The sequence below is a fragment of the Diabrotica undecimpunctata genome, chromosome 7, assembly GCF_040954645.1.
Source record: "Diabrotica undecimpunctata isolate CICGRU chromosome 7, icDiaUnde3, whole genome shotgun sequence".
NCBI lineage: Eukaryota > Metazoa > Arthropoda > Insecta > Coleoptera > Chrysomelidae > Diabrotica > Diabrotica undecimpunctata.
Genome location: NC_092809.1, coordinates 59,163,195 through 59,177,547, shown reverse-complemented (window position 1 = coordinate 59,177,547; position 14,353 = coordinate 59,163,195). Strand labels below are relative to the sequence as shown.

The window sequence follows — 14,353 nt, the reverse complement described above, 5'->3', positions numbered from 1 at the left end:
TCGAACTGTATGTTGAGTTTCTTTTTTTAAGTTTTTACTTGTTGAAATATTTGGTATGTGTATTTAGATCTGGCGTAATAATGTCTTCACATCTTTCTATTGTTTTGCTTCTGGTAGTAAGAATCCAGTCGTTGGCTTACCCTAACTTTCTTGATTGTAATTCCGGCCTATCTGCTAAGTATAAGCTAAATAGTAGTGAAAAGAGCACTGATCCTTATGGTAGGCCATTCTTAAGTTTTTCTGTCTCTTAGTATCCATTACTACTTGAAACACTTGGTCGTCGAGCATGCTACTCATTAGCCGTGAAATTGGTTTACAGGGAATCGTATGGAGACTTTGTATATAAGACCCTCTCACCATACTGTATCGCAAACAGCTGCAAGACCAATAAATGCAGCTGAAGTTTTAAGTCTTTTTTGGACCTCCGCTTATAAAAAGATAATGAGTAAATTTTGTGTAAGCTTGTCGTGAAACACCCTGTAGTTTCCACAATTTATCACAATTTCAAGGCAAATATTATGAAATTCTGGCACGTTTCCTGAGTTAACCTCTTTAAAGCCTCTGATATGCCTCCACTGGAGAAGGGGTGGAAATGTTTCGTATCTGTTCCTACATGTTTTAAAGTTTACAGTTCTCTCTCCATTCAGTTTAATATCTTTGCATTAACTCTTGTTTTTACCGTGTATGTAAGTATTAGTATTTTACAATATTTTATATCGATTACTGCAAGTTTTATTTATTTACTTTATAGACACATACGGGGTGACATTTTAGTGTTACATTGATGGATAATTCAATAATATTGTACAGAATATCCAAAATAATTATTTAGAAATTTAGAAATGCAGGTAATATTATTCTCCAGGCTTGGAAAATATACCGAATTCTACAGGCTAATTAATAACTACGTGGCAAAGCAAATAAATAATATTTTAAATAGGACACCCTGTATATTTTCTCGTATTTAGATTCTTTTCATAATCCCTGCTCTTACAATATGAAGTTTCACACTACTATACAGGAAGTTATAACTGTTTTAATTTAGACATCGCTATGAAATAAACACCCTGTATTTAAGGAAGGAATACATAAACAATTATTCATTTTACATAATAAGATAAATAATATGTTTTTAAATTAGGTTTCACATAAATTATTGACGAATATTCGTATACAGGGTGAACAACAAGAAAAAATAACGATTTCCTTTTATTTTTTAAATGTACAACCCTATTTTATTTTTTCAAAATATTTCATTTACCTGTTTCATTATTATAAATCATTCCTTATACCTAAACTCATTCCTTCCCGCGATATTTTTAATTTTCTTCAAATTTGGGGAATACATTCAATTTTTGTAAGTAGAAATAACTTAGTCTTGTGTAACAGAATGTCCACCTTGTAACATTATAAATGTCACATGTTTGATATTTTTCTTTAAATAATTATTTCATTTTAATTTCTTTTGATTTTGTTCATCTACATATTATCTTTATCTTTCAGTTTAATATTATTATTTTAAAAATAGTTGCCGTTTAATTCTTCATTTAACTTTCTATTAACAAAACATTCTGTCATAATCTAAATTTCTGTCATAAATGGCTATGTAAATTGGACATTAATATTTAGTGTCATTCATTCTATCTTTAGTGTTTAAATAATATATTTAATATATATGTATATATTATTGTATTTGTATATTTATCGTACTGTGAAAGTCCATACGCTAAATAAAAAATATTTAATATAATTTAACTAATTCATTTCATAATACTTATCTTTATTTTATCCTCGCCAATTTGCTATTTTCTATTTAATATTGTAGTTATTTTCCACCACCGTATGAAAAGCAAATGTTTCAAGCATATGCGGTTGCTTTATTTTTTAGATTTTTTTTGGCCTAAAATAAATCTTTTGAAAAAATGAAATATAGGGTTGTACCTTAAAAAAAATAAGATAACATTGTATTATTTTGTAGTTCACCCTGTATACGAATATTCGTTAATTTCTGTTAAACTTAATTTGAAAACTAGAACATATTGTTTACCTTATTATGTAAAATAAATACTTATTTGTTTATTTTTTCTTCATATACAGTGTGTTATTTCGTAGCGATTTCGAAATAAAGATTAAACATTTATTATGAGAGGAATCTAAATATGAAAAAATATACAGTGTGTCCTTTAAAAAAAATATGTTTGCTTTACCACGAAGTTTTAATTACCATAATGAGTTCAAGATATTATCCAAATCTGGAGTATCATTGGCTGTATTTTTTCTAAATGTCGTTTTTTTCGATATTCTGTGCCATAATGTAATTATCGACCAACGTCGTACTAAAAACTCACCCTGTATGTGTAATTTTATAGATTGTAAGATTGTTAAATTAATTTTAGGTTAGGACAAAACAATTTCAATATGTTTATAAAGGGAAGCAAATCATTAAAATTATGCTCATGTGAACCAACTTTGTATTTAATATATCACCTTCGAAGGCAGAATCCTCGTGTTTTGACATTATACTTCAAAATCTCTTCTATTGATAAGATATTCCAAGTAAGCTGTTAATTAAGCCACTCTGTATATATCAGTTATAGAGATTCAGCGAATAACTTTTTTTTAAGTAATAGGTATATAAATTGTCTTAATTTTAGGCTCAGAATGTCCTTCTTACTAGGACTAGGAGTTCCAAGAGTAAGAAGGACATGAGAACACAATTTCCAAAAATATGGTTAAACCGTATACAGAGTAATTTATAAAATACTTCTTTGAACAAATAATCGGTAAAGTTCTTTCAAAATATTAGTTTAATTTTAATTAAAATAAAATGCATCAAATACCTCACATTTATTAATCATTTGTATAAAATCATTTTTTATTGTTATTTTATAGGGGTCATTATTTTATTTCATGTTAAAAACAAAAAGTATTTCGTATAATTCGTAAAAAGCATCACATATCAAATAATATTATCCATGATTTTTTGCAAGAATTTTTATAAACAATATATTAAACAATTTCAAACTGATTTTGCTAGGTGTAGAAATAGGACAGTAAAGGAAAAAAATCTGAAAAATCTTGTAAAGGTTTTTGAAGGTTCTACAAGGTATATGAACGATAGCTGATAAAAATTCCGTGTAAAGACGTATTAGCCCAATCTGGTTAAAAAAAAGTCGAAAATTTTTTCGCAGGTATCTGAATCTTTTAAGACATAGGTGGGGGTTACTAGATGACGAATAGATGAAAAAGTACTTGTATTTTTACCCTGCTTTTTTTTAAACAATAATTTATGGTCCCTTTCCCTATTTAAGTTTTTTCCCTAATATTTACATAAACAATATTTTTTATATCAAGAATATCTTTATTTTCCCGTTTTTTAAATTAAAATTGATAAATAATTTACGAAGACATTTGCAAAAAACAGTTTTTTTGCAATAATTTATAAATTTTATTAATTTTTTTATTAACAAAATAAAATGTTATACTCCATTCGCTTAGCTTGGGCATATTTTGACAGATTCATTGTCAGAAACCTACAACACAACAATTCCTACTTCTCAGTATTAATAGCACAAGTATACTACTATTGCAGACTTCTTTCTTTGAAAAAAGAAGAATTATTCTAAAAAGTGGAAGTGTATACTAAACCCATAACATTTTGGGTAGTATACAGTGATGAGTGCCTTAAGAACCGGCAAAATAACGCAAAAGATAGAAAACATAATACGTTGTGAAATAAAAAGAGATGAAAGTAGTAGAGGTGGGAAACTATCGATAGAAACCTCTAATTTACATTACATTATATTAGGACTATCGATAGTTTCCCACCTTTAGACGTTAACTTATGAGCTAGTTGACTTCAGTCATAATATTACAAGTATGACGTCGAACATTAACATTTTTTAAATTTCGCATAAAGTAAAAACTAATTGAAGGCAATAAAGCAAATGTAAATAAACAGTTTAATTAGTAGTAATTTGATAATTAATTCTGTGTTCACGAATACAGAATAACAAGCTATGATAATTATGTATTGAGAAGAGTGTATGCGACGTCTCAAATCATAGTTTATTATTGATCAATACTTTAATTTTTAATAAAAAAATACTCCTACTTAAACTGTTTTTACTTACATTACGTGATACGTATTACTATGACTGAAGTCAACCAGCTCATAAGCTAACGTCTAAAGGTGGGAAATTTTCGATAATTCTAATGTAATGTAAAGTAAATTATAGGTTTATATCGATAATTTCTCACCTCTACTTCTTTCATCTCTTTTTATTTCACAATGTATTATGTTTTCTATCTTTTGCGTTATTTTGCCGGTTCTTAAGGCACTCATCCCTGTATATTTAAAAGATATATTTTAGTTGTTATAATTTAACATGACTATTTATTATATATGGTGCAAATAAATAAATATTGATTGTCGGTAGTTTGTAAAGTTCTATTTTATATACGATTTAGTTTGTTTACTATTAATATTGGCTATAAGTACGTGTGTTTGGTTGTATAGTAATTTCCAGCCACTTCGAGTCTGTCAAAAAGTAACTAACTTCGCAAAAAAATAATTACTAAATTCACTAGTCAGTTCGGACTGAAGATAGCGAACCGAGTATATTAATACATTTGAACATCTAGGAATTACCATCTTCTGAATTTGTGCAAAATTTTCCCCTATCGGTCAAATAGTTTAAAAGTTATTTAATTTATTTATCTCTGAGGCTAAATATTTAAACTATTGAACTTGCTCTACTAATGATGCTAGACACATTTAGCAAATTTCATAAGGTTATTTAAGACTTCCTCAGAAGTTAAATACATATTGCGTTTTCATCGAAATTATTTACAAAATAAATTGAAAAAGGGATATGTTTTTTACTTAGAAACGATTGTAATAACATCTATATTTTTTAAGCTAAAGACTTGCACGTACAACCATTGGATGGCTGGTAAAAAAACTCACATTTAAAAAAAATCTTCTATGACCAATAGGAACGAAGTTAGGGACTATTTTTAAAAAAACCATATCTTTATTGTTTATAAACATTAAGAAGTAAAATTTGCACAAATTTTGAATGAAAATCTAAACTTTATATTGAAACTTATAGCTATAAAATTCATCCAATTTTTCTAAACTTACAGCCCTTCGAAACGAAGGTTCGCGAGCTATTTCATGAACTTCACCAGCAAGAAATTAATAGTAGACACTAAAGTGACTAGTTTATTCCCACAAATACAGTTTGTTTGTGTTTGTGTAAGAGGCGCTGCTCGAAAACAACAACGGTTCAAAGGATTAAAGCACTTTACTTGCTCAGTATATACATACATTATTTTTTGCACTGTCTGTAGCTAAAATTAGGCAAATTTTAGTATAGTTTAATATAGTACGAGCTAACTATTTTATTAGTCTGGTCTGAAACACAAAATCTAATAAATAATTAAGTTTTAAGTGCCACTTTTCTGCGGGATACCAAAAAGCCACACAGTAAAAGATTTCCGGAAATAGAAAAAGGAACCGAGTTGAGCGTACCGAGAAAATATTTTAGACCAAAGAAAAGTACAAACGTTATTTATTAAAACGTTCTGCTAGCTATGAAAAAATAATATTATAGCTTTAGAAAACTGAATCAAAATAATTACAGTTATTCTCACTGAAAACTGAACTGGCAACATGCATATTAGGAAAAAATGCAGAGGAGTCGGCCGACACACAACCTGTAACTGCAGGTTATGGTTCGAAGATGCAAAAGACGGAGGTGATGCAGAGATTGGAGTTTGAAATGTTATGATAAGTGTGTTTTATTTTGCCATTAATTTACATACGAAGTTAACCCCATTAACACAGTTACGGAATGGTTTTGTTTAAGTTTCCGCAAAAGTGAAAGAAGTGACAAAAAGAAAATATTTTATTGGTTTTTATTAGGTTATGCCTAGAAAAACTCTTACCTGACAAGCACAACAACTCGTTTTAAGTTCATCCAAGTACTTTGAATTAGAAAAGGAATGAGGGACCGTTGGAACCGTTGTCGTCTGTTCAAGAGGTACAAAAAGTACAATTTTCAAATGTGCCCTATTATAAAGCTTTAATGATGACAAGGATGTATATATTATTATTTATTTGCCAACTTTATTACATAAGAAAATATTTATAATTAGCAACTTTTTATTTTTGGTTTTTTTCAATTTCAATTATTAGTAATAATAATATTTTAACTTTGTTTTAGAGGGTAGCAGCTGCTCTTAAATTATCGAAAAAAACAGTATACAACGTACAAAAAAAAAGAAAAAAAATCGTGTTTTATGTTCTTTGGGAAAAAGCAGACTCCGTTTAAAATCGAACACTACTGATTTACTTAAGGGCAATAAAACTGCAATTCGAAATACAATATATAATATATACCAGGTGAGTAAATAGTCCAACTTTCTGTGGAGAATTACGAGCAGGACTTAACATGTTATAGTAATATATTAATATAAATAACTTTTTAGGGAGTGCCAGCGTCAGCGTGTCATATACACGTTACTTCATTGGTGCCCAACATGGGGCATATTTAAGACAGCGCTTATTCTAATATTAGAGAATCTATCTAAATCTAAGGCATAATTTAGAAGGTTGCCAGTAGTGAAGTATAACAACAAAGACTTATCGGGGTTTATATGTTCTCCCGCACTACGCTTGATAGTTTCTGTAGTAGTTACAGACGAAACATCAAATAAATTTCGGAACCTGGCATATAAACCCCGATAACAGTGCCTCTTTACAAAACAAAGGCAGTGAAAACCTACACTTCTCGATGTTTGGAAATTGTTTATAAATAGGTTATAGTAAATTTTACTATGAATACTTAAGGTGAATTTACTATGTGATGCTTTTTACGATTGAAATACTGCAAATCTGTGTATATAATGGATAAATATTCAGAAATATAGAAAAACAAATACCACGAACTTTAATATTGTTAATTGTAATAAGATATACATGAGAAAGTTACCCATTTGAAAGTTATTGAAAAAATTTTATTAAAAAATATTCTTTTCACAACAAATACTTTAAAAGTGCTCTATTTTACACAACTGGGGAAAATAAAACTGCCTTATAGCGTAATATTTATATATAAAAACTCACCTTTAATATCGTCATCTTCTAATGTTGTCGAGCTGTCCGTTGACTCCTTCACCTGAGATCCCTCTCCCTTCTTAACGATTATACTTCTACCTATAAGCGAAATTATAACATTAGATTCTAGAAAGTGTACAAAGAGAACGAAAATCCAAAAAATTTCAAAATAAAATAAAGCCAATTCAGTTTAAAGAAAAAGGAAGAACAATACAATGTTTTAAAGTCTTATTTGTACTTTTTTATACTTTTAAATTAGGACAGCCAGTAAAAATTTATTAATTAATGTCTGGATCATTTGGAATTTATAATTGTTCGAGGCTTTGTTACACAAGTGATCGAGTTTTGTATTTATTATACTAAAGATAACTCTTTGTACGTCATATCCTAGTATTGGGGTGCAATAAAGTGTAAATTAGATTTAAAGAAATAATTAAAAAATAGCAACTAATAGACGAGAACCTATTAGATCTGGTGTCTCCGAAAACAACAAGAGAACAACTAAGTAAGAGTCAATTACACCACAGTTTTTAAAAGAATTAAAATGATAAATGGAAAAATTTTATTAAAAATATTTTAGGCCATTTGTCTTTACATGATACCGAAACTTTTGACTACATGAGTTACAGCAAAAAATGGGCGACACAGATTCCATTGATTCGAGATTACGTTGAATATACGGCAAGAATTTATTTATTTTGTTGCCAAAAAACAAGAAATAAAAAAAAAGGTTTATTTACAGCTGAAAGTGTTAAATCACGAGATATTACCTAGTAAATCAGATCAAATAATAGTAAATGTAACAAAGTAGAAATATCACCTGAATGAAAATGAATCTGAATGAAAATAAAAAAAAAAAATAAATCTGAGTAAAACTAAGCTAATGTCGAATAAAGATGATCAACCGACGATAACCCTCCAAGGAACAAAAGTGGAACATGTAGAAGAATACATATATCTGGGTCAGAATATCAAGGTAAAGAAAGAAAACCAAACTACCGAAATAAGCAGACGAGTAAGAATGGGATGAGCCGCATTTGAAAAACTCTCATACATACTGAGAGACAAAAAGATACCCCAAAACCTTCGAACCAAAGTGTTCGATTCTTGTATCCTTCCCGTTCTCACTTACGGAGCTCAAACCTGGACATTCACAAAAAAGAACAAAACTCAGCGAGCCATCGAACGACAGATGCTTGGTATCTCACTAATAGATCGGCAAACGAACGAAGCAATCCGGAACAAAACAAAAATAAAGGACGCCGCAAAACAAGCAGCTAAATTAAAATGAAAATGGGCTGGACACAACGAACGTCTCGAAGATGGTAGATGGAACAAAGAAGTCGGAAACTGGCGACCGTACGATGCGAAGAGACCAAGAGGAAGACCTCAAATGCGCTGGAGCGACGATATCAAAAGAGTCGTAGGACCAATGTGGAAACGCCTAGCACACAACAGGGATGAATGGCGAGAAATGGGAGAGGCCTTTATTCGACAATTCGGATAGAAAAAGGGCTATAAAAAAAAGAAGAAAAATCACCTGCCTACATATCGGTTGACGAAAAATCTTTAAAATACATTTAATAAAACAATCAGCGAAAGAGCTTTGTAACTTTTTACACCGATAAAAAATGGCGCAAACCAAATTTATAAACATATTTTATCCAGGATTAAAAATCAAAGAATGTTAATGGCCAATGATGTCCGCCTCAGTCAAGTGGAAAGAGTAAAGAAACCACTTGATTAAGAACATTTTTCGTGAAGTCAAGACCACTAGTCTACGTTTGATCTTAAGTTTTTAATTAGTTATTATTAAAGTATTACTAATGAGAGACAGAGATTTTTGGAGACAGAAAATGCTCGACATCACGATAATCACTAGACACCATCCGGGGGTCAAGACTGAATACAGGGAGTAACGATGCATTCTTTTTATTTCAAAATCACTTAGTCAGCATATATATACCATTTTAGTGAATGATTTATTTTATATGCATCTATTGCCGCAATTAAATACTTATATTACAATCAAGTAGCCTCTATCCAAATTGAAGACAGTCCGACTGAAAAAATATCCATCAAACGTGGAGTACGACAGGGTTGTGTTTTGTCACCCACTCTTTTTAATCTGTACTCTAAAGAAATCTTTAGGGAGGCTTTGGATGACAGACAAGAGGGAGTAAGACTAGGTGGAGAAGTAATCAACAATATTAGATACGCTTACGATACAGCCATTCTTGCAGAAAATTTACAAGATCTCCAAACATTACTGAATCTAGTCAGTGAAGCAAGTTATCGGAGAGGCCCAAAAATCAACATTTCAAAGACAAAGTGGATGGCAGTTGGAAAGATCAATATAGATCAAGGTCTGATTTCTCTTAATGGAGAGGAGATCGAAAAGGTAAATCATTTCAAATACCTTGGCAGCTGGTTAAATGTAAATTGTGACTCTGATGAAATGATAATAACCAGGATCGAAATATCACGTAAGGCTTTTATGACCTGGAAATCAGTTTTATGCAACAGAAACCTGTCGATGAATATTCGTAAGAAGGTCCTGAAATGTTATGTGTGGTCCATCCTATGGACGTTAAAAAACCATAATGCTAAACAAGTTAGAAGCATTCGAATTGTGGTGCTATAGACGAATCCTAAAGATATCGTGGGTTTCGCGCACTTCCAATGAAGATGTTCTTCAAATGATCAATTCAGAACGTCTGCTCATAAACACCATAAAGAGGAGAGAAACAGAATACTTCGGCCATATAATTAGAGGACCCAAATACCATCTACTTCGCCTTATAATACAAGGAAAAGTGGAAGGAAAGAGATGGATTGGTCGAAAGAAACTTTCATGGCTGCGTAATATTAGACAATGGTGTGATTCCACAGTAGAAGAATTATTTCGCACAGCAGCCGACAGAGAAAGGTTTCAGGAAATTGTAAACATGATTACGGCCAACGTCTGAATACGGGCACGGCACCCAAAGAAGAAGATTGCTTCAATTACGATAAAAATTCGACTCATCTTTCCTTCGATTATTACATTAGTATCAAGGCATGGGAAAAATAAACTTTTCTTGACAACGCACATCATACATACGTTTGAAGCCAAGCCATATCTCTTCTATTTATTGCGATTCATAACGAGTGCATATACTTGTATTAGACAAATGGCCAAAGACACAGTAATCAATACTAAATAGATCACAAATTTATGGTAACTAAGTGATGATTATACTGAAGATTTTTCAAAAAAAAAATCTGGATAAGAAAGAACGGTTTAGCATACATGACAAATAAGGGACATTTTTATCATACACAAACAAAAATATGTTATTCTAGATAATATTTTCATGGCTGTATATACCATTTTGAATCATTATTAACAATTAGAAGGCAAATGAATATCAACTACTCGACATCTTGCCTTCGTAGACTATGAAAAGGGATTTGATAGTATCGAGATGTGGGCCATTGAACAAGCCATTAAAATCGATTCGAGATGTAGACAACTAATACATAATATATATGAAAACGAAACGATCGAATAGGATAACTAGACGAAAATACAAATCAAATTTCCATTAAGAAGGGAATTCGACATGGCGACATTGGTCAACATACATCATCAACGTTAACAGCGACAAGTTAAACCTCCTAAATTCGCTGACGGCATCGTGATTATAGCCAGCACATTCAAGGAACTACAAACTATGATAAAGAAACTCCTGCTTCCAATACGTCTAATACGACGTAAAAATGAATATGATAGAAACCAACACCATGAATAACACAGACGACCCCAGATGTTATAACTATAAATTTCAATGACATAGAACAAGTCCAAGTCTATATCTACCTAGATCAATTTCTGTAACTTAACAAAGAGAACCACAGTACGGAAATAAATACAAAACCAAGACCGACAACAGGATTTGTAAAACTCAGTTGGATACTTAAGTATTCTGAAAGCGTTTTCGTTAACAGGTCCAAATATGTTGGGACTTTTCTTTCAAAGACTTCCAGCTTTCTTTTTGTATTTTCTGTCATCACCCATGTCTCGCAACCATAACATACTATTGGTCTGATGATATTTTTCTAGTATTTAAACTGGTATTACATTAAACTGAGAAGAATTACGAGCCCTAACAACTGTATGTTGGAACAAGCAGAGTTATTTTGCGAATAAAATACCAGTTTACCGAAAATCTTTTATTTTAATTTTTTTTAATTGTAAATATGAAATTAACAACACTTTTTATGATGTATGGAATTATTTTTACACGTTAATTATATATTTTATGTTGATTACTATTAAATTAATTATTTAATAGCCAAAAAATGCTGACAACTAAATATTGGAACAAGAGGTTTTTAATAAATTAAAATAGAAGCTATTAAGGCGTAATGTCGCCTTTAACTTGAATAACAGCCTGAACTCTATTAGAGATTGTATCAACTAGGCCTTCACATGAGGCTCCGTCCTGCTGAAAGATAAAATCTCCGGATGGATATACCTTTGCCGCACTTTATAGAAACGAATATTCAAGGATATCTTGATATTTGGTTGCGTTTACTATGGCCTCAATAAACAACCCCACACCATAATGCCCTGTGGAAACTTTACAGTTTTTTCGGACAATCCTTATGGAATGCTTCTGTTTTTTCTCGAATCACACGCTTTTGATAATCTTCCACACAGACATCAAATTTGTTTTCGTCGCTATAGATAGCTTTGTCTCAGTTATGTTTGGTTCACGAAAGTTTTGATTTGATGAAAGAAAATTTTAATCGCAAGGAGGAACCTATAAAACATACCTTATAAAAACTAAGACCGCTTTTGTGGATATATTTGCGACATGATTTTCTGGAAACAATAATCCCAGTTTCTCTATTTCTTCTAGCAGTTACTTCTCGTAGTGTATTTCTTCTTCCCGACTTACGTATTCTAATTAAATGCTTTACACTCCTCTGAGAAACAGCTTTTGGACGGCTTGAACTTTTGCCGCAAACATAAATACTGGCAGTTTCACCATATTTCTTAACTATATTAAACACAGCAGTAGTGGTTACTATAGTCAATTCACTGGAAATTTCACGCATTGTTTTCCCTTCATGGTACTGATGAATAATAATTTCTCGAACTTTTGGATCAATATGTTTTCCACGTGCCATTTTTATTCTTTATTCATACTCAAACGACGCGTGACAATTACTGTTGACAAAACACTACCTACTCGTAAGTTTGATTTCAAAGCTTTCTTTGCGCCAGGCTGATAAAATTTAAGAAACGTGGGGAAAAGCAAAAATTGTTCCAATATTTTGTTGTCAGTAGTTTTTGATTATCAAGCAATTAACTAAATAGTAATCAATATAAAATATATAATTAAGCTGCAAAAATTATTCCATACATCATAAAAAATTTTGTTAATTTCATATTTACTAATAAAAAAAACTTAAATAAAAGAATTTCGGTAAACTGGCAATAGAAGAAAATGTAACGTACAGTGTATAAATGAATGGACACTAAATAGAGAAAAGAATGGAATAACCACATAAGCAGAATAGGGAAGACCCGTGTCGTCAAAATATAAAGAGATAAGACACCAATCGGCAGAAGAATCGAACGACCGCGTAAAAGAAATGCATATATATACATTGGAACACATGCACCTGAATCCCAAGGATATGAATATAATCAAAAATCTACACTAGAATCAAACAGCGGTCGTAAGAGTAGAAGATAGGGAGACAAACCAAGTAGAAATCAAAGAGGAGTCAGACGGGGATGCCTGCTGTCGCCACAATTATTTAATGTGTACTCCCAACTAATTTTTCTGGAGGCACTATAGGAAAAAACTGAAGGAGAACGAAACCAAATACATGGGGATCTCGAAAACCACTGTCGACAACATACATCTGACATTCGAGGGTAAACCGATAGAGAGGGTCGACAACTATAAATATCTCGAAGCAATTATAAACTCACAGTTAGATCAAGATGAGGAGATAAAGGTCAGAATTTAAATAGCTCGGAAAGGATTTAGAAAATGCATTTTAATGTCTACAAATAAGAAATTGAGTATGGTTATGAGATTAAGTTCATCGAATGTTATGTGTGATCGCAACTGCTATATGGGGTAGAAGCTTGAACTTGGAGGCGAAAAAAATTGGAGGCATTCGAAATGTGGCTATAATATAGGCGAAAACTTAAAATTCCTTGGACTGCAAAAATATCAAATGAAAAAGTGTTAAGACGAATTGGGCATTGCAGAAAGCTTATGAACACAATTAGAATAAAAAAAAACATCGTATCTAGGCCACATACTTTGAAACGATAAATACTCTCTTCTACACGTCATCATGCAAGGAAGAGTAGAGGTAAGAAAAGGCTAGGAAAGAAAGAAGAAATCTTGGCTGAGGAATGTCAGAGATTAGACTAACCTCGGTGTTGAACAGATATTTAATGTTGCAAAAGATAGGAAAGCGTTTAAAGGAGTGATCGCAACCTTCGTTAGAAGACGGCATAATAAAAAGAAAAAGTATGTGAAATCTTCAGTATGTGTTTTGAAGCGAAACACATCAGCTTTGTTTCCCTTAACTATTCTTCTGTGAATTTATGGTTTTTCTGTTCCATTTGTGCTTAATGTAACTCCCAGATATATGAAACTTTCTACAATTTCAATAGTGTTCTCTATTTAAATTTTGCATCAATTTCCCTAGTCTGTGTTAGGCATAGGTGGCAATATCTGTGTTGATTTGTTGTAGGAGATTAGCTCTTCCTACATTCACATATTCAAAATCACATATTCGAAAGTCAGGTGGAGTAGTGTCGGTGGCAACCAGTCTCCTTGTTTCATTATTTGACTATTAAAAAGTTTCATTTTGTATTCTGGCAGTTGCTGTTGACGAGTTCATTGTTGCTAAAATAATGTTTTCTTAGTAGAGTAATCAAAAAATTGGGATAGATAGAAAATGAGCGTGGTACATTTTACCATGACACATCCTTTAAAGGGTGGAAGTTTTTGGTGGAAATTCCAGACTATTATCCGGAACGGGTCAAATGATGTCTTTTGATGATTCCCGCGTTAAAGAAAGAGCAAAATTGATGTTGGTAGTTGTTATTGTATCTAGATGGTCAATTATAATAAAAATTATTTATTAAAAAAAAAAGAACACAAAAGTACTAGTATGTATAACCATTCAAAATGTACATATGATAGCGAC

General features: G+C 31.4%; 1 protein-coding gene across 5 annotated transcripts in view; it reads right to left on the bottom strand.

Annotated features, from left to right (window-relative positions):
• Positions 1-14,353, bottom strand: part of CaMKII (Calcium/calmodulin-dependent protein kinase II) — a 699,413-nt gene that overhangs the window by 164,772 nt on the left and 520,288 nt on the right. For all 5 annotated transcript variants that reach the window (XM_072537374.1, XM_072537369.1, XM_072537372.1 and 2 more), the window contains exon 10: positions 7,133-7,222. In XM_072537374.1, coding sequence (XP_072393475.1) covers positions 7,133-7,222 — 90 coding nt within the window. The remainder of the gene's footprint in view (positions 1-7,132; positions 7,223-14,353) is intronic.